The sequence below is a fragment of the Onychostruthus taczanowskii genome, unplaced genomic scaffold (genome assembly GCF_017590055.1).
Source record: "Onychostruthus taczanowskii isolate IOZ18803 unplaced genomic scaffold, ASM1759005v1 scaffold99, whole genome shotgun sequence".
Taxonomy (NCBI): Eukaryota; Metazoa; Chordata; class Aves; order Passeriformes; family Passeridae; genus Onychostruthus; species Onychostruthus taczanowskii.
In genome coordinates, this window is record NW_024507990.1 from 1,742,280 (window position 1) to 1,765,270 (window position 22,991).

The 22,991-nt window shown below is 52.4% G+C and overlaps 1 protein-coding gene across 1 annotated transcript in view; it reads left to right on the forward strand.

Moving 5' to 3' along the window:
- The window catches only part of DNAH9 (dynein axonemal heavy chain 9), a 145,018-nt gene that overhangs the window by 11,724 nt on the left and 110,303 nt on the right, over positions 1–22,991 (forward strand). The window contains exons 13-29 of the mRNA XM_041427353.1: positions 830–956; positions 2,099–2,354; positions 3,387–3,628; positions 4,569–4,704; positions 5,925–6,121; positions 6,984–7,411; positions 9,226–9,448; positions 10,365–10,531; positions 11,626–12,496; positions 13,122–13,252; positions 14,313–14,439; positions 16,600–16,752; positions 18,160–18,285; positions 19,282–19,521; positions 20,595–20,755; positions 21,435–21,591; positions 22,361–22,465. Coding sequence (XP_041283287.1) covers positions 830–956; positions 2,099–2,354; positions 3,387–3,628; positions 4,569–4,704; positions 5,925–6,121; positions 6,984–7,411; positions 9,226–9,448; positions 10,365–10,531; positions 11,626–12,496; positions 13,122–13,252; positions 14,313–14,439; positions 16,600–16,752; positions 18,160–18,285; positions 19,282–19,521; positions 20,595–20,755; positions 21,435–21,591; positions 22,361–22,465 — 3,847 coding nt within the window. The remainder of the gene's footprint in view (positions 1–829; positions 957–2,098; positions 2,355–3,386; positions 3,629–4,568; positions 4,705–5,924; positions 6,122–6,983; positions 7,412–9,225; positions 9,449–10,364; positions 10,532–11,625; positions 12,497–13,121; positions 13,253–14,312; positions 14,440–16,599; positions 16,753–18,159; positions 18,286–19,281; positions 19,522–20,594; positions 20,756–21,434; positions 21,592–22,360; positions 22,466–22,991) is intronic.

Consider the following 22,991-nt stretch of genomic DNA (forward strand, 5'->3'; position numbering starts at 1 on the left):
CTGTGTTTGCAGTGGCTGTAACGTGGGTGTTCCACAGTTTGAGCTGGGGGTAACTGTCCAGGCCTTGGCATCTCAGTGCTTGAAGTTTCACCTGAGTGCTCTGGGCTGTCCCTTGGGAGGAACCCTTCCCCAGGGAGGGGGATCCCTGCAGGACCCTGCTCCCCACCCACACTGGAGGGAGCTGAGATGAGCCAGAGCCCACCCCGGGCTGCTGGGTGCTGCAGGGTGGTGGGGGGAGCCCTGTTCCCATCAGCAGAACAAGGCTGGGGGGTTCAGCAGAGCCCTTCAGAGAGGAGCAGCCCCACAGGTGGTGAGGGGTGACCACCTCGAGGTGCTCTCTCCTGGCTGCTCAGGTGGCAACATGATTCAGAGCAGACTTTGTCACTGGGGAGGGAGGGACTGTCCGTGAGCTGTCAGATGCCAGGAGCCCTATTCTGCCCTCTGTGCCCCATCCCAGGGTGCCATGGCCTCACTCAGACAGGTGAGCTCAGCTTCAGCCAGCCCCACATCCCTGGGGCTTCAGGCATCTGCCCTGCTTAGACCTCTGGAGACCCCCAGCTGCTGGTATGTCACACTAGGCTAAGTGCTTTGGAAAGTCCATCTCCAAACCTGAATTCTCTGCTAAAACTGGTACTTGAGAGAGCTTTGCCCTCCTGACTTGATGCTGCCACTGTTTTTAGGGTGCTTCTCTTGGAAGCCCTGTTGTTGAGGTGGCATGGACGGGTTTTGAAGATTCCTTCACCTTCTTCAGTCCTCAGAGTGGACTTGGCTTCCACTCCGTTTCAGCTGCTCACCCTCTGCTCTGGTGCATGTTTCTCTCTTCTGGCAGGTATCAGGAAAAGCTGTATTTAGACTGGTCCCAGACAGTCTCAGAAAAATCCCAGTACAACCTGACCCAGCCTCTCATCCGGAGAGATCCCCAGACCAAACTGATCACGGTCAATTTTGATCCCCAGGTAAGAGCTGCTGCCCCTGGGCTCTCCTGCCCCCCAGGGCATGTCCCCAAGCTGTGGGGGACACCTGGTGGGGTTCTCTGTGCCTAAATACCAGCATTACAGTTTGAGCAGGGCAAATTCTGGTTAAAGGCAGTGGCAGGAGGTCCCTCAGGAGCCAGATGTGTGACTGGTGTCAGCATGTCCAGACCACACTGGTTGATACTGGTGTGGGGAGTGGTGGGACATCATCTACAGATGCACATTCAGGTTGTGTGTAGCTGAAACCTGAGCTTCTGAAAGGCTGTGGAAAAGCCAGGGAAGGTTTGTTTTGTGACTCCAGAAATATTTAATGGAAGGTGGCACCAGAAGGAGTTGTGTCAGTGGGTTTGTTTTTACTATTTTTAAATTATTTTTTATACCAATTAACCCAGCACACCAAGAGAACTGGAGCCATCTTATCTTTCACTTTGACAATGGCCCATGGCTCTTGCAGAACAGTATTGCTGAGACTTGTGCTGTGGCTCAGCCTCCATCTGAGAGGGGAAGAACACGGATGGGGGTGGCTGGGAGCAGGTGATGGTGATGTGAGAGGTGATGGTGGCTTTTAGGGGCTGGTTGGTGCTTAACAGAGCTGGCAAGGAATCCAGAGTCAGAGATCAATGGTGGTACAGACCAGGAGCTGTCCAGGCACTTTCCAGCTTGCAGCTTTAGGAATAAACCAGCAGAAACATCCTGTGATGCTCAGGAGAGTTGGAGGGAATGCCAGGATCTGGGAGGGCTGTGCTGAGGAGCAGGAATTCCCCGTGATGGTCAGAATGGGTGGAAGGGAATTCCAGGAGCTGGGAGGGCTGTGGTGACCAGTAGGAACATCCTGTGATGGTCAGAACAGACTGGAGGGAATGCCAGGAGCTGGGAGGGCTATGCTGACTAGTAGGAATGTCCTGTGATGGTCAGAAGGGGTTGGAGGGAATGCCAGGAGCTGGGAGGACTGTGCTGACCAGCAGGAATTCCCTGTGATGGTCAGAATGGGTGGAAGGGAATTCCAGGAGCTGGGAGGGCTCTGCTGACCAGCAGGCACCCCTGTGATGCTCAGAACAGATGGGAGGGACTGCCAGGAGTGGAGAGGGCTGGGCTGTGCTCAGCTCTGTGCCTTGCCTCCCCAGCTGGTGTCGGTGCTGAGGGAGGTGAGCTACCTGAGGGGCAGCGGGGCAGGAGCCATCCCCCCGGCGGCAGCTGAGCTCCATTCCTGCAAGGAATCCTTCTGGCAGCTGGTGGCCAGCCTGGAGCTGATGGGGAACAGCTACAACAAGGTCCTGAGGACCGTGCTGGAAGTGGAATATCCGCTGGTGCAGGGGCAGCTCCAGGACATCGACCTGAAGCTGAGGGAGGCAGAGGAAACGCTGACCTGGAGGACGGAGGGTGAGCTGGCTCTGTGTGGTGTTGGTTTTCCCAGCTTGTACAGAGATGGGGCAGCTGAGAGGTGTTTTAAAAGATTTTATTTCGTTATCAGTCTCGATGGATAGTGAGACAGATGTAAAACTCAACACCATTCCATCAGAAGCCAACCCATTTCCTGGTTACAATACATTATAAATGTTTTTCAGCCTATTAGGTTTTGCCCCACAATGCTGCTGTTACTTCTAATGCCAATCACCTATATTTTTACCTATATTTCACATCAATCACCTATATTTTTACCTATATTTTTACCTATATTTAACATATATCACCTACATTTTTACCTATATTTTAACCTATATTTAACACCAATCACCTATATTTTTACCCCATGTAATGCTACAATGCATCTTTCACAGTCCTAAGTCTCTAAAATATCTGGTCTTTTTGCAAGGTCATATTTTGAGACTTGTTGAAACTTGTTTCTGGTTCAGTCTCTCTCTCAACAATGCCATCTCTATTCCGTGGCCTTCCTAAGCCAGCACACCTTATCTTAGGGTTTGCACACGGATGTGCAAGGCTGTGTGAGCTTTCTGTCAGGTTTTGGGAATTCTTTACAAACCCGTTTCCCTCAGTGTGGCACCTGGGGCTCCTCCTGCTCCCCCGTGTGCCCAGTCTCTGCTCCCTGGTTCCCAGTGGCAGTTCCCAGTAGGACAGGGCTCTATCTGGCTGTCCAGCACTGGGGAGATGAGGAGCAGCTCTCCTGGCATTCCTGCTCCTTCCCACATCCCAGATCCGCGGGGGCTGTGGGCAGGGTCCTGCTCCCTCAGGTTTAGCCCTGGCTCTGGGGAGGAGAGGCTCTGCTGGTCCCTCTGAGCCTTGCTGGGGTAGGGGACAGGTAGAGGTGGCTCTGCTGCTTGAGGTGGTGAATCTCTTTCCTTAAGGATGAGTGAGAAACACGTGAGACCACAGGGAAAAGGTCTGAAGGAGAGAACACCAGGGCTTGGCCCAGCAGCACTGAAAATGGAGGCTCAACCATCTCATTTTCCCCAGGTGTCTGGGACCACATCTCCGGGGTGATGGGCGATGTCTGTGACCTGGAGCAGAGGGTGCAGAAAGCCAAGGGTAACGTTGAGGAGATCCAGGGCATCGTGCACTCGTGGGGGTCACCCATCCTGGAGAGGAGGGATTCCAAAAAGGAGGCAGTGCTGAGCCTGGAGGAGTGCCAGGAGCGCCTGGAACGGCGCTACAGCCTGGTCAGGGACTGTGGGCAGAGGATCCACTGCCTGGTCAAGGTGAGGGGGCACCTGCAGAGCTGGGGGCTCCTCAGAGGCTCCGTGTTGAAAACTTAAAACTTCCAGAGCTGCCTCGCCTTAAATGAACTCCCTGAACACATCTGAGAGCCCGACCCGGGGTTAATTGCTGTTGTCTCTGAGGGGTGAGCTAGACTGGGTGTGGGGCTGGCTGGGCTCCCAGCCCCGGGCAGGACCAGCAGCAGCCCAGGGAAGGGTCTGGCTGCAGCCGTGGCTGCTGCAGCGCCACTAGAGGGGAGTGGTGCATCGTGTTTGGGATGCTGCTCCAAGGAAAAATCCCCTCTGAGGATCACCTGGGAGCACAGGCTGGGGCTGACCCTTCAGTTCTAGGCTCCGTGTCCCTCTGTGGACATCACCTCCTGCTGACCACCCAGGGAGAAGCTGAGTGACAGGACAGAAACTGCTGTCCCAAACCTCGGTGCTTCCCAGCAGTTTTGCCAGAGCTCGGAGTCCTCTGCAGGCCAGGAGAAAGCCCAAAGCTCTGCTCCTCACCTGCCTGGAGCCAGGTGTTGTGCATGGCCTGGAGGAGATTGGCTGTAAGCCCAGCCCTCTCCTGAGGGTCATGTCTGGCCTTGGACTCTGAAGAGAACCAGATGGGTTCATCAGGATGGGCCTTGAGACCCCCAGTTCTCCCTGCCCCAGGGGTGCAAAGCAGCCCCACGTCCCCTGGCCTCAGAGAAGAGGGAGGAGAACATGTAGAAGACCTTCTTAGGCTCTTCTGCCCTCCATTTTCACCTTGAAGTGTTCCTGGAGACCAAGCAGCCCTTGACAGGAGCAAATCGTGGCCATGCCCCAGTAGGAAGATCCACCTCCACGGGGCTGACACTGCTGTGCTGCCCAGCATCAGCCCTGGGGTGTGGGCAGCTCTCCTTAGGACACGCTCAGCCCTGCTGTGTGTGAAGGAATCTTCTTTGTCTCCCAGGAAAACCAGAGCCTCCTACGTGCAGACCCCGCATCTGATGCCTGGAAGGTGTACTTGGATTATGTGGATGAGATAGTCCTGGATGGATTCTTCACTGCCATTGAGTGCTCGCTGAAATACCTCCTGGAGAACACAGGTGACACCTGGTTCCTGTCCCCTGGCTGCAGGGGCTGCTCAGCTTCTCCAAGGGGACCTCTCTGGCTGTGCTCCCTCATACTCAGTGGTTGTTCTCTTCTTCCTGGCTTTCCTCTGGCACTGGAGCCTGCAGAAGGGGAGGGTGACTCCAGCCCTGGTCACTGGATTGCCCAGGGGGAGGGATGGAGGTGACTTCACTGTCTGCAAGGGTTAATGGAGACAGCTGAGGCTTCTCCCACATCTGTGCTTGGACATCAGCCACCTCCCACCCTCCCATGCCCAAAGCAACAGGGTGGCACCATCCTTTCTCTGTGGGGATTCTCAAGAGCCAGTTCTGCTTGAAAGGCACAAAACAAAACCCTCAGTCCCTGAGCATTAGGCAGAGGTGAGCTGGGCCCAGGAGTCACCAGCCCAGCCCTCCTTGGAGGATGGCACCATCCTTCCTCTGTGGGGAGTCTCAAGAGCCAGTTCTGCTCTTGAAAGGCACAAAACAAAGCCCTCAGTCCCTGAGCATTAGGCAGAGGTGAGCTGGGCCCAGGAGTCACCAGCCCAGCCCTCCTTGCTCTGCTGAGAGCAGCTTGTGTGCAGCTGAAGCACATCTCCAAAAACCCTCAGTCCCTGAGCATTAGGCAGAGGTGAGCTGGGCCCAGGAGTCACCAGCCCAGCCCTCCTTGCTCTGCTGAGAGCAGCTTGTGTGCAGCTGAAGCTCATCTCCAGGAACGCTTCCCTTCTGGATGTGAAAGCACAATGAACTGGAGAATTGCAAGCAGTTCTTCACCACCTTGTTAAAAACTTGCCTAGGTTGTCACATTTGCATCTGCCTTCACTTTCTGGTTGCTTTTTCGTTTTTTTTATTTCATGCCTTTCACCACTAAATTAAAGAGCCACTTGGTTCCTGTTGTTTTTCTCCTCTGCGAGCACTTCCATGCTGGCATTGTGCAGCTCTCAGACACCCTCTGCATTACCTGAAGAGCCTTTCCTCCTCAGGGTGTTTTCTGCTCCTTAAATCACCTGTGTCTCACCTGTTCCCCACTGCTTTTGGTGGGTACCACAGCACAGCTGGTTTGCCAACACCTCCATGGGTTGTGCAGGCACCAGTGAGTGTCTGTCTGCCACCACACCCTCCTGCTGTCCCTGCAGGCCTGTGACATCTCCTAATAGGAGGTGAGTGGCTCAAGATTCCTTGATAAAGTCCCTGACATCTCTGTTCTTCCCTACCAGATCCCAAGGCAGGGCTCCCTCCCCTCTTTGAGGTACAGCTGGATTTGGTGATCCCAGATTTGGTGTTTCGCCCTTCCTTGGACCCTGGCACCAACGATGGCTTCTGTGACATGGTGGAAAGTCTTCTCCAGGGCATCTACCACATCTCCTCGCTGGTGCCCCGGCTGGCCACGCACAGTGGCTTCTGCCACTACCAGGTCTGTGTTCTGGGGCTTCCCCAGGCAGTGAGGAGGTGCCACGTGCTCCCACCTCACTGTGCTCTCCTCTCCCCTCCCTCTCCACTCTCTCCTTTCTCTTCTCTGCCTTCTCCCCTCTTCTCTCTTCCTTTCCTCTCCTCTCTCCTTTCTCTCTTCTTTGCCCTCTCCCTTCTCCCATTTTCTCTGTCTCCTTTGTCTCTTCTTCTCTCCTTTCTCCTCTCCTTTCCCTTCTTCTCTCCTTTCTCCTCTTCTTCTCTCCTTTCCCTCCTCCTCTCTCCTTTCTTCTCCCTCTTTTCCCTCCTGCTCTCTCCACTCTCTCTCCTTTCTTCTCCTTTCTCCTCTTCTCTCTCTCCTCTTCTCTCCTTTCCCTCCTCCTCTCTCCTTTCTTCTCCCTCTTTTCCCTCCTGCTCTCTCCACTCTCCCTCCTTTCCTCTCCTTTTCCTCATTCTCTCCTCTCTCCTTTCTCCTCTTCTCTCTCCTTTCCCTCCTCCTCTCTCCTTTCTTCTCTCTCTTTTCCCTCCTTCTCTCTCCACTCTCTCTCCTTTCCTCTCCTTTATCTTCTTCTCTCTCTCCTCTTCTCTCCTTTCTTCTCTCTCCTTTCCCTCCTCCTCTCTCCTTTCTTCTCTCTCTTTTCCCTCCTTCTCTCTCCACTCTCTCTCCTTTCCTCTCCTTTATCTTCTTCTCTCTCTCCTCTTCTCTCCTTTCTTCTCTCTCCTTTCCCTCACTCCCCCTTTCTCCTCTCTCTTTTCCCTTCTTCTCTCCACTCTCCCTCCTCTTCTCTCCTTTCCCTTCTCCTCTCCTCTCTCCCATTTTCTCTCTCCTTTCCCCAATTCCTCTCTCCCCTTCCCTCTGTGCCCCCCAGGCTGACCTGGAGGCCATGCCCGCGCTGTGCCCATGGCGCCAGGAGCTGCTGGGTCGCGCTCAGGCGGCGGCGGCCGCGTGCCGCGAGCACCGCGCGGGGCTGGAGCGCCGCTTCTCGCACCTCTGCGGGGACGACAGGCGGGAGCTGTGCCGCCAGCTCCTGCTCCACGGCCGCGTCCCCACGCCCGCAGACGTCGAGGCCCACGGCGAGGAGGGCGTCCCCGAGGCGCCGGCCACGCTGCAGCAGTTCAGGGAGCAGATGGGCTCCTACGAGCAGCTCTACGAGGAGGTGGCTCGCATGCAGCCCCTCTGCACCTTCCAGGGCTGGCTGCGGCTCGACGCGCGGCCCTTCAAGGCGGCCTTGCTCAATGAGATTAAAAGGTGGAGCTTGGTGTTCAAGCAGCACCTCCTGGACCACGTCACGCACAGGTGAGGGCTGGTCCTGCCTCTGCTCCTGGGGTTTCTCTTGTCCTGGCTGGGCTGTGTCATTTCACGCTGGTGGCCAAAGGATAGAGAATCGTAGAACACCCTGGGTTGGAAGGGAGCCACAAGGACCAACCAGTGCTGCTGCTGGCCCTGCACAGACACCCCAACAATCCCACCCTGTGCATCCCTGAGAGCATTGTCCAAAACTCCTGGAGCTCTGGCAGCCTCAGAGCTGTGACAACCTCCAAAGATGATACAGGAGCAAGAGAAGGGCCCGTGTTGCACAGCAGCTCCATCCCAGCGCTGTGACTTCTGTGGCCTGGTCACTGCCTGTGTGTGAGCTGGGAGCAGTGGTATCCCTTGGTAATCCTGGGAGCAGTGGCATCCCTTGGTGCCCCTGACATCCCTGAGCTGATGCCCTGGGACCTGATGTAGGGTGTGTGTTTTGCTCCTTCTGAGCCAAATAATCCCATCTCTGCCCAGAGATTCTCTGCTTTACTGGATTTGGTGGTGGCCATCAGTAAATCTGCATTGATGTGAGGTTCCTAAAAGCCCATGATTCAGGTAGCCTGGCATGAGCAGTCAGGGAGGTGTCATGGGGCAATTTGGGCTCCAACTTTTGCATTACCATGAGTTCCTTGCTCTGAAGAGCTGCTCAGATCTGTGCAGGACAATGGCCTGGGTGATTTATTGGTCACAACTGAAGGGTGTCTGAGGTTGTGGATGCTCCCAGGGGAGTGCTCATAGACATCTGAAGAGGAGGCTGCTGCCTGGGGTGGTGATGTGATCTCCTGTGTGCTTTTCAGCACCATAAATCTGTCTGATAATTTCTTTGCAAAGAGGTTTAGTGTGGCAGAGAATGAGCACTTAGGAGCTGTTATTGAGAGTCCCTGAGTCAGCAGTTTAGTCTTTATTAGGTGAAGTATTTAAGGATACTTTTAGGCCCAGCAGCATCCAGAGAATTTAAGCAGACACTCAAAAAGTGTTTTGAGACCCAGCAGCCATTGCTCCTCTGCTGAAAGTGCCCAGTAGCTGGTGAGGTTAAGAACAGGATAAGTAGGTGAGGAAATGTGCCCCAAACACTCTCCTATCTGTGATGGTTTATGGCTCAAGGGCTTTGAGAGAGAGGGATCTTAATTTTAAAGTCCTGGAGGGATTATTTTTCCTCCCACAAATGTCCAGTTGCTTTCCTAAACTGCTGTGAATTTGCATCACCTGCAGGAGGGAGCTGCCCTGTGAAGAGAGGCAGTGCACGAAGGACAGTCCCTGTTTGTTACAGCTTTGAAACGTGCCAGGTTCACCTGGGCAGCTTGGATTCTTGTGGTGGAAGAGATGGGGTGAAAACTGTAACAGAATCCCAGAATGGTTTGGGGTTGGAAGGGATCTTAGAGCCCATCCAGTGCCACCCCTGCCACGGCAGGGACACCTCCCACTGTCCCAGGGACACCTCCCACTGTCCCAGGCTGCTCCCGGCCCTGTCGAGGACACTGCCAGGGATCCAGGGACAGACACAGCTGCTCTGGGCACCCTGTACTGATGCCTCCTCACCCTCCCAGTAAAAACTGGGACAGTAAAATCTGTCCTCTCAGACAGCCCCTCCTGAGCTCCCTGTCTCTGTTCAGGTACTCTGTCTCCAACTTGAGAAGTCCCAACCTGTCTTTGTGTTCCTTGAAGGAAGCTGTACCACATCCAGGGGTCCCTTTGAGCAGGAATTCCAGTTCTGGGGCTGAATATTCATTCCAGAGGAGCTGGATGAATAACAATTCCAGAGGAGCTGCCCTCATCCTGTGCTTCCTTCCCTGCCTTGTGCTCTGCAGCTTGGCTGACCTGGACGAGTTCATCCAAAGTGCCGAGAAAGGTTTGAGCAGAAAGGTGGAGAGAGGTGACTACGGTGGCTTGGTGGAGGTCATGGGTCACCTGCTGGCTGTGAAGGAACGTCACAGTGCCACTGATGCCATGTTTGAGCCCCTGAAGGAGATCATTGAGCTGCTGAGGGCCTACGAGCAGCAGCTGCCCGAGGAAGTCCACCAGCAGCTGGAGGTGGGTGAGGGCTTGTGGTGGGCACAGCAGCTTGCCCAGGAGCAGAAGGCAAAGGGGCAGGAGTGGAGGAGCATCCCAGGGATATTCAAAGCCCTGCTCCCTGTCATTAGAGGGCCCCAGTGGGCAGCATTTTGCTGTTGCAGGATGTGCCTTAGTAGCTCTACATTTTGAGATTTTTTTTCTTTTAAAGCAGAGATTAAGCCTTTTGTTATGTGTGAAAAACATGGAATTGCCTGTTCCAACTCCCAGCGATTGCTCTTGAAATAAAAAAAAAAAAGAAAATTAATGCATTTTCAGATCCATCTGTTAATTAGGTTGAATTATAATTATTTTTAAATAAGCTGGTTCTTGGCAGCTATGGAGATGGGAAGGATAATGTTGCCAGAGGAGCTGCCTTCCCACAGGACTTCAGTCCTCCTCTGGGTCGAGACCACCAGATCTGCTTTACCCAGAGGACATCCCTGGCAGCAGGTTGTGAACATGTTTTGGCATCTTTCCACATCTGGCTCTCATGATTCAGTTCTTTGGGAATTCCTTTCTTTTCTGCAAAGGGGACCACGAGAAGGTTGTAAGAGATGGTGAGTGCTGGGGGACAGAGACAAGCCCTGCCAGCTGTGTCTTCATCCACCAGCAGCCTCGCCCCACTAAATCCCCCTGCCTGGGAGCTGCTGGTGTGTTCCTGCTTGTGCAAATACCTTCAAATAACTGATTTACTTTGCTGACAGAAGAAATGAGGGTGTGGAGCAGCCATCCACACGCCGGAGACAGCCAAAGAACTGTTCTTTCTGTGAATGATTCATTCCCTCCTGTACGGAGTGGGAAAGGCAGAAGTTCCTCTAGGCTCCTCTCCCTCCGTGGAGACGGATGGGCTTGGTAGGAAAAGAAGGGGCAGCCAGCAGTGCCTTTGTGCCCGCAGGAGCTGCCGGAGAAGTGGAGCCAGGTGAAGAAGCTGGCTCAGGCCGTGAAGCAGCAGGTGGCCCCGCTGCAAGCCGGCGAGGTGGCAGCCCTGCGGCAGAGCTGCGCCGCCTTCGACGCCCAGCAGCTGCGGCTCAGGGAGCGCTTCGCCGCCGAAGCTCCCTTCAGGTACGGCTGCTCCAGCGCCACACGGGCTTGAGGGACCTTTGGAGGAGCTGGCGTTGTGCAGCCTGGAGAAGAGGAGGCTCAGAGGTGACCTTATTGCTCTCTACAGCTCCCTGAAGGGAGGCTGCACACAGCTGGGGTCGGTCTCTTCCTCCAGGAGCACTGGCAGAACCAGAGGACACAGTCTCAGCTGTGTCAGGGAAGGGATAGATTGGATATTAAGAAATATTTTCACCAAAAGAATAATAAAGCACTGGAATGCTCTTCCCAGAGAGGTGGTGGAATCACCATCTCTGGATGTGTTTAAAAAAGGCTGGACATGGCACTTGTTGCTATGGTCTGGTTGAGGTGTGAGGGCTTGGGATGGACTCGGTGATCTTAGAGGTCTCTTCCAACCTCATTATCCTGTGGTTCTGAGCCTGGAGAGGGAAGAGCTCATCCCTGTGGTGCCCTGGAGTGTATACCTAGAACAAAGGCTGGGCAGAGTTAAAAGGATAAAGTGAGTATTTACTAAAGGCCTTCCACAGATACACCTTGGGCGCACAAAGCCTCACAGAGGCTGCACCCAGGATGGACCATGGTCACCAGTTTTTTATACAGATATCAGTTTGGTCTATTTGCATATCAGGGGTTAATCCTCCAATTACAGCTTCAGGTAATGAAGTCACATTCCCCCAGTTTGCTCCCCACAATTCACTTTTGTTTATAGTTTTCAGGGCCTGTGGTGTGTCCTTGGACCTCAGGCCCAGAGGGATTGCTCTGTCTGACCAAAATGAGAAGGCAGTTAACTACATTTTATATGAAATTTAGAGCTATGCACTAATGCACTACAGGACTTGAAAAACATAAGAGCTAAAATCTTAAGGCATCACCTGCATGTCCTGGTGATGCACAGATCTCCTCCCTGCTGTGCCTGCAGTGCTGTGTCCCTGGGAAGAGGTTGGTTTGGGTGGTGTCAGCAGTGCCACGTGGCTCAGCCATCAGGGTGTAGTGGAGACCTTTCATCTCTCCCGTGGCTCTCAGAGGCTCTGTCTGTTTTATGGGTCCTTTTGAAGTTGTTACAACATCACTTATGAAGAATAAACATTTATTTCTAGGTTTGACACCGAAAAGCCTTATCAACTTCTGGATGCAAAGCACATGGAGATTAAACAGATGGAGACAGCCATGACCTCGATTTATGAATCAGCTGGTCTGTTTGAAGTCATGGTGCCAGAGTATAAACAGCTGAAGCAGTGCAGGAAGGAGCTGTGTCTGCTCAAAGAGCTCTGGGACATGATCTCCCTGGTGAACACCAGCCTCGATGACTGGCAGACCACCAGGTGGGTGGATATTAATGTGGAGAAGATGGATCTGGAGTGCAAGAAGTTTGCAAGGGAGATTCGGAATTTGGACAAGGAAATGAGGGCGTGGGATGCTTTCAGCGGGCTGGACAGCAAGGTGAAGAACATGCTGACAGCCCTCAAGGCTGTGGCAGAACTTCAAAATCCTGCCATCAGGGAGAGGCACTGGAACCAGCTGATGCAGGTGACGGGCGTGAGGTTTGCGATGAACTCGGACACCACCCTGGCTGACCTCCTCAAGCTCAACCTGCACGAATTTGAGGGGGAGGTCCATGGCATTGTGGACAAAGCAGTGCGAGAAATGAGCATGGAGAAGGTGCTGAAGGAGCTCAGGATGACTTGGAGCTCCAGGGAGTTTCAGTACGAGCCTCACCCCCGCACCCACACCCCCTTGCTGAAGTCGGATGAGGAGCTCATTGAAACTCTAGAAGACAACCAGGTGCAGCTGCAGAATTTAATGTCATCCAAGTACATTGCCTTCTTCCTGGAGGAGGTGTCTGCCTGGCAGAGGAAGCTCTCCACTGCTGACTCCGTCATCTCCCTCTGGTTCGAGGTGCAGCGCACGTGGTCCCACCTGGAGGGCATTTTCATAGGCTCAGAGGACATCCGGGCACAGCTGCCCCAGGTACCAGCCCCCAGATCCCAAATTCCTGTTTGGGAAGTGTTGAAGAAGAGGCTCCATTATTAAATGGGGTTATCTATAGTGCCAAATTCCCCAAAGCAGGGCTGTTCTCCTGCTGCCTCGCTCCTCTGGAGGCTCCCTCAGTGCTCTGGTTGTTCTCCCAGGATGTTTTTGTGCCCCAGGCCATGCTGAGGGGCTGATCCTCTCCCTTGTAGCACTGCATGGCAAACACAGAGTTCCGGGGTGCTGAGTGGGAGCTGCTGCCTTCCTTCAGTGCTGCAGGTGTGTTCCCTCTTCCTTCAGAGGGGAGAGGACTGAGATCATTGCTCAGACACTGCAAATCATCAAACAGAGCTGGCCCAGGCAGCTTTGGCAGCTTTCCCTCCCTGTCCTTCCACTCTGGTGCTGGGGGAGAGCAGCTCTTCTCCTGCTCCTGCTCTGGGGAGCTCCTCAGGTGCCTCCAGCCCAGCTCCCAGTGTTATTCCAGGCTCACAGCCGTGCTGAGGAGGAACATGCCTCTCACTGGTGAGGGAGGAGCTTTCTCCTCACCCCAAAGACAGCTCTCAGAGGATGGGATCTCTCAGCACAGCAAGAGAGCGTTGCTGTGACCTTTGTGTCCCCTTTGTAGGACTCCAAACGTTTTGAAGGCATTGATGTGGATTTTAAAGAACTGGCCTATGAAGTTCAGAAAACCCCAAATGTGGTTGAAGCCACCAATAAACCAGGTCTGTCCCAACAGCTGGAGGACATCCAGAGTAGGTATGTAGAGCACCAGCCCCAGGGTTTTGTCAGAGGCTGGAATCAGCCATGAGAAGGTGGTTGAACCTGTGCTCTGAGGCTCTGCTTCCTCTGCAGTCACAAATCTCCAGCTTTTCTGACCTTTCTCAAGTGTTTGTATTTGTGACACATCACCCTGGCAGGGTGGGCAGGCTCCGGCACAGGGTGCCCATAGCAGCTGTGGCTGCCCCTGGATCCCTGGCAGTGCCCAAGACCAGGCTGGACACTGGGGCTTGGAGCAGCCTGGGACAGGTTGGGCTTTGAGGTTCCTTCCAACCCAAACCCTTCTGTGATTTTGTGATCAAAAAAAGCAGAGCTGAGCCCACTTAATTTACAAAATTATGGCTGTGTACCCTTGACATGGGGCATAACACAGACAGACCTGAGTGTCCTGGGATGGAGACACTTCTCACTTAGCACATGAAACTGCCTGAAAACCACTCAAAGTCCATGCTAAGCTGTTGTGTCAGTAGCAGCTCTCCATTTCAAATAAGGATTTGATTTTATTTTCAATTGAACAAGGCCAATGTTCCTCACAGAGAATGTTATTTAGGAACTTTGTAAGCTCAGCAGCAGTTTAGCATGTGAACACTGCAAGATTCATTTTAGATTGGAGCAAACAACTTTCCTTTCATGCTTTGCAAACACAAAAAGCTGAGTTGGTTGGAATCAGACTTTAAAATGTGGCTCATTAGAATAAAAGCAGTTCTGGAAATGTTCATCCCAGTGGATGCCACCACCTGTGGCAGCTACGAGCTCATCTAAAGCAGTGGGTCAGACTGCAAACCTTTCCAACCTCTTCTTCCACACGTGCTTCTGCTTTTTCATGAGGCTGCCCTGACTCTTGGGTGTTTGACCCCTGCAGTAGAGAGTGAGCTGAGTTCCCTTGTGCTTTGTGGATCTATTCAGGGCTGTGGGAAGGAGCAGCCTGCAGGCTCAGCTCAGCCTGGCATTTCCCCATGGTGGGGAGAACCTGCCTGAAAAGGGCAGCACAAAGCATGGCAGGGTATTTACCCACCCGGGCTCTGCTCTGTCTCCCCAGGCTGTGTCTCTGTGAGAAGGCTTTGGCTGAATATTTGGACATGAAAAGGTTGGCTTTTCCCAGGTTTTACTTCATTTCTTCTGCAGATTTACTGGATATTCTTTCCAACGGCACCAACCCCCATCTGGTAAGGCTTGTGCTGCAGCACCTTTGCATTTTCAGGGGTGTCACAGTGGAAGTGTTGTCCTGGAACTCTCCTCAGTGTCCTTTCTGGAGTGATTTTCTCCCATCCTACATGGATTAACAACTCCTTCAGAGCTGATCTCCACCTGCCATCACTGACAGGCAGCCCTGCCCTTGGTGTTGTCAGATCTGGCCCTGGGGATGCTCGTGGCAGGTTCAGAGAGCACCTCCGTGGGTTTTGTGCCATAAAAACAATGCCTTTGTTCCTGCTGGGATACAGTGAGAGAAATGACTTCCATGAGGATCTCATCCAAAACTCGTTGCTGACCTTGGATCCCAGCCTGGGATGCCACCAAACAAAGAGCCCCAGGCTGGGCATTGCAGTGTGGGAGGGCTGGTGGCTTGTAGAGGGCTGATTTTTTAGGCAGAAGAAGCAATTTCCAGGAAGTGCCTCTTCCTTCCCCCTGCAAAGCCTTTGGGATGTCCTGATGGCAGGGCAGGGAGGAGCAGAGCCTGCAGGGGGTGAGCAGCCAGGTCAGGCAGTGGCTGTGGCCAGGTGGTGTCTGACCCTGCACTGGGCTTGTGGGATGGGGTCTGAATGCCAGGTGTGGGGAATCCCCACAGACACACCATCCCTCCTCCCAAATGCCCCCAAACACACAATTCCTCTCCCAAATCCCCCCAAATGCACCATTCCTCCTCCCAAATCCTTCCAAACACACCATCCCTCCTCCTAAATCCTTCCAAACACACCATTCCTCCTCCCAAATCCTTCCAAACGCACCATTCCTCTTCCCAAATCCTACCAAAAAACCATTCCTCTCCCAAATCCCCCCAAACACACCATTCCTCCTCCTGGCTGAGCAGGATTGCTGCATCATCCTGAGGAGGAGCTGGCAGTGACCCTCCTGCTGTAAGAAATGGCTTCCCAGTCCCCTTCCCCCCATTCCCAGGGATCAGAACCCTCTGTCCCCCGTGGGCAGAGCTCAGAGGATTCAGTCCTGCAGGGCCTTTTCCATGTGGAGCTGCTGCCAGGGAACCTCAGTGGCACTGCCATGCCCTGCCCAGCCTGGTTTGGGAGGCATCACTAATCCTGAGGTTGGTGTGTGAAACAAATCAACAGCAAATGGAGCCTGTTGGGTAAGGAATCAGTTCTTTATTCCACCTTTTACTAGTGAGCAACCTCAGCCTCCTTAAGCTTTTCCTCCTTTTCAGCGTTTGTGTCAGGATGTGAATGGGGCAGGCTTGGAAATGCTCTTGTTGCCACTAACCTTTAACTCTGCTTGGATCTGTTTGCTGCTGCTGGGTGATTTCAGCCCACAGAGTGTCATAAACACACAGCTGATTGATGCTTAAAATGGAGAGAGAGAAAGGGAACACAGGAAGCAGAGAAAAGCTGCTGTGCTGAAATGCTCCACGGAGTAAGGAGAAATTCCTGGCGCTTTCTGTTATTCAAAACTATTTGCAGTAAAATCAAAGTAAATGTCAGGCAGGATCACACACAGATACGCTCTCAGCCTTTCCACTGTCGTTTCAAAGCCTGATAATTCCTAAAGGAGGATTAAATAGACAATGATATTATCCACTTGAACTGAGTATTGAGCTGGTGCAGGTTCAGGTGCATTTTGGGCTCTGGTGGCAGAATTGTGTCGACTGCTGGAGCACAGCCAAGGCCCCGCACAGTGGCCAAGGGGGGTTGCTGAGCCTGCCCACTTGCAGGGGAAAACCAGGATTCCATGGTTTGTGTAAGATTTGAAAGGATGGGTGCTTGTCCTGGTGGGGAAGCTGGGTACCCATTGCATCTCCATCCACTTGGCACCTCCTGGGATTTGGCCAGCCAAGAAACTGATTTGGCCACCTGTAGGACAGCTCCTGAGGAGGGGTTGGAATCCTCTGTGGGGCAGGGAGTGAGAGCTGGGCAAACAAGCCATAGGATGGATTATAGGACAGCCTGGGCTGCAGGGAACCCACCAGGATCATCAAATCCAGCTCCTGAGAAGGACAGCAGGAGGCTCCTGTTGGCAGCATCCTGGCCACGAGTGACAAGATGTGGTGCTGCCAAGATGTCCAGGAGCAGGACTGTGGCTGTCACACCTCTGCTGCTCTCTGCCCTGCCTCTCCTGCTCCTATCCCGCTCACTTCATTTACACAATCCCTTTGGCAGGTGCAGCGTCACCTTCCCAAACTCTTTGACAACTTGGCCAGGCTGAAATTCCAGGTGGACTCTGAGCAGAAGACAACCAAGGTTGGCCTGGGAATGTACAGCAGCGAGGAGGAATATGTCCAGTTCAGTGACCCCTGTGACTGCAGTGGGCAGGTGAGAGGGGCCTTAGTGTGGCATGGGATGACATATCTAGAAGAAATATATTAGAAAGAAAAATACATGATGTTTACATCTGAAATCTAGTGAGGGGGAAGAAAACATACTAAAGGTAATGTAACTAGATTTATTTTTTTGCTGAGATGCTGGTAAATTTAAGAAATTAATCCAAATATTTATAGTAATATTTTTTTAGTATTCCTATAAAACAGTTATTTAAATCAGCACTGGAATGTGTTTTAAAGCTGATTAAGACTAAAATATGAAGAACAGATACCTGTCTGAAGCCATGAGCTGTGTGACAGAATTGGCTAGCCACGAATAAAAGCAAAAAATTATCATCCAAGAGTTCTAACTAAGTGGGCTCTGAGCAGAAGACAACCAAGGCTGGCCTGGGAATGTTCAGCAGAGAGGAGGAAATGTCCAGCTCAGTGACCCCTGTGACTGCAGTGAGCAGGTGAGAGGGCAGACCTGTCTGTCCAAGCTGCCTGGTGGAACCTGCTCCCACCCCCTTGGGTGGGCATCCCTGGCCAAGGTCTTGTAGAGTTCCACTGCAGTGCTTCCATGGGAAAAGCTGGAATAGCTGGTGTGGAACTTAATCCTTGCTTACACCACAGCTCTGGATGGATCCTCACAGTGTGAGGAAGGGCTGTGGCCTGTTCTTCACTGGGCTTTTTAATTTTAATTCCTGAAAGATGTTTTGAAGGTTGCTCTTACCCTCCCAGTTGGGAGGGGATGCAGTCTGAAAACAGATTAAATTATTCCATAGTACTTCTGCATGGATACCTTTGGAAAGAAAAGGGTTTTCCCCCTGCTTTCCAAATCTTATTTCATAGGACGTGTTGAAGTACAAAATATAAGAATCAAATTACTGCTTAGCTTTTCTGTCCCTGTAGCTGCATTTTCTCCATGGACTGTAAAAGGAAGCTAAAGTATGTAATACCAGCTCTGAGCTCCCCGGTGATGGCACTTGGCATTTAAACTCTCCTCTCAGTGAGGACTTTGCCTGTGAAACACTAAATTCAGCAGGAATTGTCTTCCCAGCATGTGAGAATTCTCATCAAGAATTGTGTTCTTGCTGCTGGCAGATTGTGCTCCAGTCCCACAGGTGACTCTGCCATGGCCCGGAGCTGGAACACGCTGAGCTCAATTGCTCCTCAGTGGAGCTCAGTGTGGTTCTCCTCTAGCTGGGAGGGTTTTTTTGGTGGAAAAACCTCTCTGGGAAGAGATGCTGATCCTGCAGGAGCAGAAATGGCTGAGTCCCCCAGTCTGGAGGAGGCCTGAGGCTTGTTTGGTCTGCCTGTCCCAATCATTGCTGAGGCACAGCAGGCGTGCTCTGGGATCATCCCTCATCGCCCAGGGGTGAGAAGCAGGAATCTTCCTGGCATTTAACCCTTTCTGCAGGTGGAGGTGTGGCTGGGTCGCCTGCTGGACACCATGAGGGCCACGGTGAGGGATGGCATGGGCATGGCTGTGGCAGCCTACGAGGACAAGCCCAGGGACCAGTGGCTCTTTGACCACCCTGCCCAGGTACTGCCCCTGCCCTGCTTCCCCAGGGGAACGGGCTGTGCATGGGAATGGCTCTGGCTGTGCTGTCCAGGGGACACAGGAAGGATGTGATGCCTTAAGGAGCTGGAACAGAGGCTAGAGGGAGTTAAGAGGAATAAAGTGGATTTTTATTGAAGTGCCTTCAAAGGACACACCCTGGCAGTGCCTGAGCCACAGTCGTGGCTCTGCCCAGATGGCTCCAAGATGGAAGCAAAAGAAGGCTTGGTCATGATATGTCACATTTTGATAAGTCTTAGTCCATTTGCACATAGGAGTTAACTGTCCAATTAACAGCTTCCAATTATGAAGTTTCATCCTCCTTGCTTACTTGCCCGCCCTCCTCTTTTTGCATTGTTTGTGCTTTTGACCTGAAGTTTGAAGATTGTCTTTGAGTCTCCAGCTAGAATGGGATTGTTTTGTCTCTACCACCCTGTGAAAATATCCTAGTAACACTTAATATAAAGCTAAAGCTGCACACCTAAAGAGCAGAAAAAGTTAAAACCTAAGGTATCAGGTGAGAACTCCTTTCTCCTGGCCATCTTGTGATGGATTCCCAGGCTGAGCTCTGTGCTCTGACCAGAGCTCCAGGCAGGATGTAGCTCAGGGACTTGGGCAGTGGCTGCTGCACCCCAGGGGTCTCAGGAAGCCCCTACCCCCAGTGGGGTGAGGGGACAAATTGATGGGGCTTGATGAGAGGAAGGAGGCCCTTGGGTGCCCCTCTGGCAGCCTCCCATGTGTCCAGACATGAGAAAGGGGCTCATTTACTGATGAGCAGCTGCTAATTGTGTCTGTCCCTGATGGGAATGTCAGTGGACGTAAAATGGATCCCTGCTCTCCTTCCTGCCATGATAATATAATTATAACCAAACTTCATTTCATGTCAGGGATGCCTCATCCCTGACCTCCCCATGGGCCAGACCCTCTCAGAAGTGAGGAAACCCCCATTTGCCCTGCTGTTGAGCCAGTCTCTTTCCCCAGGTGGCTCTTTGCTGCACCCAGATCTGGTGGACAGCTGAGGTGGGCATGGCCTTCTCCAGGATGAAGGAAGGCTACGAGAAGGCCATGAAGGAGTACCACAAGAAGCAGGTGGCCCAGCTGAACACGCTGGTGACCATGCTGCTGGGGCAGCTCTCCAGGGGCGACAGGCAGAAGATCATGACCATCTGCACCATCGACGTGCACGCGCGGGACGTGGTGGCCAAGATGATAGCACAGAAGGTTGGTGTTCCCAGCTCAGTGTGAGCCAGGCTGGGCACTGAAGGGGAGATCATGGAGGGACATACCAGGGACAGGCACTGGGAGCACTGCCTGGCTCAGCAGGGCCATAAGAAAAAGCATTTGGGATTTTCTTCTCTGGAGCTTTCTTGCTGTTGTGTGGGCTCAGAGGGAATCCCTTGGGATTTTTCTACCACTCCCACTCCACTGCCCTGTCATCACATACTCCCAGAGTGGTTTGGGTTGGAAGAGACCTTAAAGCTCTTCTCATTCCAACCCCCTGCCATGGGGCAGGGACACCACTGCCATCCCAGGCTGCTCCGAGCCCTGTCCAACCTGGCCTTTGGCTCTGGTACCTTCTGGACCACAGCTGGGCTCCCCTGGGAGTTCTGGCAGGAGTAGGGGCAGCAGCTGGGTGTTCCTCTGCTCCAGGGGTTTTCCAGATGCCTTCTGTCCCATCTGGGGTGCCAGAACTGATGCTTAGAGAGGCTGATCTGGAGCAGAGACTAGACAGAGCTAAAATAATAATAAATAATTAATAAATAATAAATAATAAAGTAGGGATTTATTTAAAGGCCTTTAAAGGATGCACCTTGGGCAGTGCAAGAGCCCAGCCATGGCTACACCCAAGATGGATCCCAGTCATGAGGTTGCATACTTTTATAAATTTTGGTCCATTTCCATATTGGGGTTAATTGTCCATTTCCATATTGGGGTCCAGTTGTCCAATTCCATATTCCAGCTCCAGGAATGGAACTAAATATTCCATATTACATTTCCATATTGGGGTCCAATTGTCTAATTCCATATGCCAGCTCCAGGTCATGAAGTCCCATCCTCCTTCAGTTTGCTCTCTTCAGTTCCCCATTGTTTATGCATTTTGGGCCTGAAACTTGTGTCGATTGTCCTTGGTCCCAAGCTGGAAAAATATTCTTTTGTCAACCTACCCTGTAAAGAGAACCTACTAACACTTAACATGAAGCTCAGAGCTACACACCTAGGCAGCACAGAACCTGAAAAGTACGAAAGCTAAACGTGAAGGCATCACCCCTGCCCTCCCTGGTGGCACTCTGCAGGTGGACAATGGCCAGGCCTTCGTGTGGCTGGCGCAGCTGCGGCACCGCTGGTCGGACGAGGAGCGGCACTGCTGGGCCAACATCTGTGATGCTCAGTTCCTCTACTGCTACGAGTACCTGGGCAACACCCCCCGGCTCGTCATCACGCCCCTGACCGACAGGTGAGGCCCTGGTGATGCCTGGTGGGACCACCTGAGGGGGTCGTTAGTGCCCACCAGGGTTTCAGCTTGGCTGTGCTCGCACAGAGCTGTCCCTGAGGAGGCACGGGGCCCTGCAGAGTGCACTGCAGTGGCCTGTGGCACCCACGTTAGGGAAATTAACCCACAAACATCAGGGGTTTGTGTGCAAAAAGGAGACAGAGGAGTCCTTTTGCTTTATTTGGATAAAGAGAGAGGCCATGGGGCGTTCCCCTGGGGTGTCTCAAGTTTTTGGAGGATGCAGCCTCCTTTTTACCCCAATTTCCCAGCTGCACTTCTCTTCTCTCTTCCCCATTTCTGAAGTACTTGGGAGGTACAGACTTCACAATATGCCTGATACCAGAGATTTCCCTCTAATGTACAACCCTCCCTTTTAGTTTTTAATTCTTACAGAATTTAGGGATTTTCCCCATTGTTTCTTTCATCTTTCAATGTCCAATTTAATTTATCAGCAACCCTGCAGCTTATTTGTAAAAGCAAATATCTTTCTCCATTCACCAATCAGCGGAACCCTTCCCATCATTTATTTTATCTCTCACTGCCGGGTTTATCTACCCACAGCTTGTTTGGAAAGACAAATCTGCCGTTCCTCTCACCCAGCTCAGTCTCTTTCCCCTTTCCCCCTTCCCCTTTCCCTGTGCAGGTGCTACATCACCCTGACCCAGTCCCTGCACCTGACCATGAGCGGGGCCCCCGCGGGCCCTGCAGGCACCGGCAAGACGGAGACCACCAAGGACCTGGGCCGAGCCCTGGGCATCATGGTCTACGTGTTCAACTGCTCCGAGCAGATGGACTACAAGGTGCTGCTCCCCCCAAACCAGGGCTGCTCAGGGCCCCTGGAGCCTGCAGGGTGGGAGTGATCCAGCTGGGCTTGCTCTGATCCATCCCCTCTCCTCACATCCCTGCTGCCTCCCCTTCCTGCTGAGCAGCTTTTTCTCCTCTTCCTTTTCGTCTCTGAGGCTTACACGAGGTTCTTGAGGAGGGGGAGAGCTGAGCTGTGCTCTCTGCCCTGATCCACCTTTCCCTTTTTTTCTGGAGTTAGGTTCCACGTTAAATTCTTCACAAATTCTGGCCTGCCCAGTAGAGAGCGAGGCTGTGCTGATGCATTCCCTTTCTCCAGACCCACAGGATACCTGTCCCAGGCACAGGGACAGAGCTCTCCTGGTTCCTCAGGATCCTCTGCTGGGATAAGGCCAGCACTGGTCATGGGGCTGATCCCTGTGCTCTCCAGGGGCACTGGGTTTGGTGGCCTTGGACCATATTTTATCCAGCTGAGGTCTCTCATGGACGTGGGGCCATCAGTAACTCAGCCCAGGTGACCTTTGGATGGAACCAGAGTGCAGAGATGTTAGAGAGGGCAATTAGCAAATCAAGTGGCAAACTGTGCAGAGCTATAAATATTATAATTGAGTTGTGCCTGCTGCTCCCGTGCACTTTCTAAATACCCACAATAGGACTGTAAATTGCTATAAATAAACAGGCAGGGAAATTAAATCCATTTTTTTGCTGGAGTAGATTCTGTTTGTGATTTCACTCTTGTAATTTTATTTTATTTTTTTTTATTTTCAGTCTTGTGGGAATATTTACAAAGGCCTTTCCCAGACAGGAGCCTGGGGCTGTTTTGATGAATTTAACAGGATCTCAGTTGAGGTCCTTTCTGTGGTTGCTGTACAGGTAAGTGGAGAAAAGCTTGTGGATAAATACAAGCCAGCCTTCCTTCCCTCCCTCCCACAGGGCCAGAACAGAAGGATTTGAGTCTTGGGGAACTTCAGTGCTGAAAACTGAGTTGCTAAAATATCAAAGTTCTTCTGGTCCCCAATGTCAGCTGTGAGTGCAGGTTTTGGGATCCCAGTGTTTGACTGAGGTGCTGAATTCTTCCTAGACCCACTTTGGGGCTTGGCATTGCAGAAATTAAGGTGTAGAGCGCAGAAGTTTCTACACTTCTGTAAATGTCTTGGTCAAAGGAATTGTTCTGAACCCCTCCACGAACTCTGCGCTCTCATATCTCTTTCTCTCATCTTTGTACCTCCTCTGATGTCCCAAAAAATTCCCAGGCAGCTACAGGTGTTTGTGTGTCGTTCCCTCTCCATTTCCCTTCCATCAGGTTCTAGCTTAAAGTTGTCATTGAAAAACGTCTTTGAGGATCTTAAAATAAAAGGGGGAGCTGAACAAAAGAAGCCCAGATATGACTCAGCTGCTA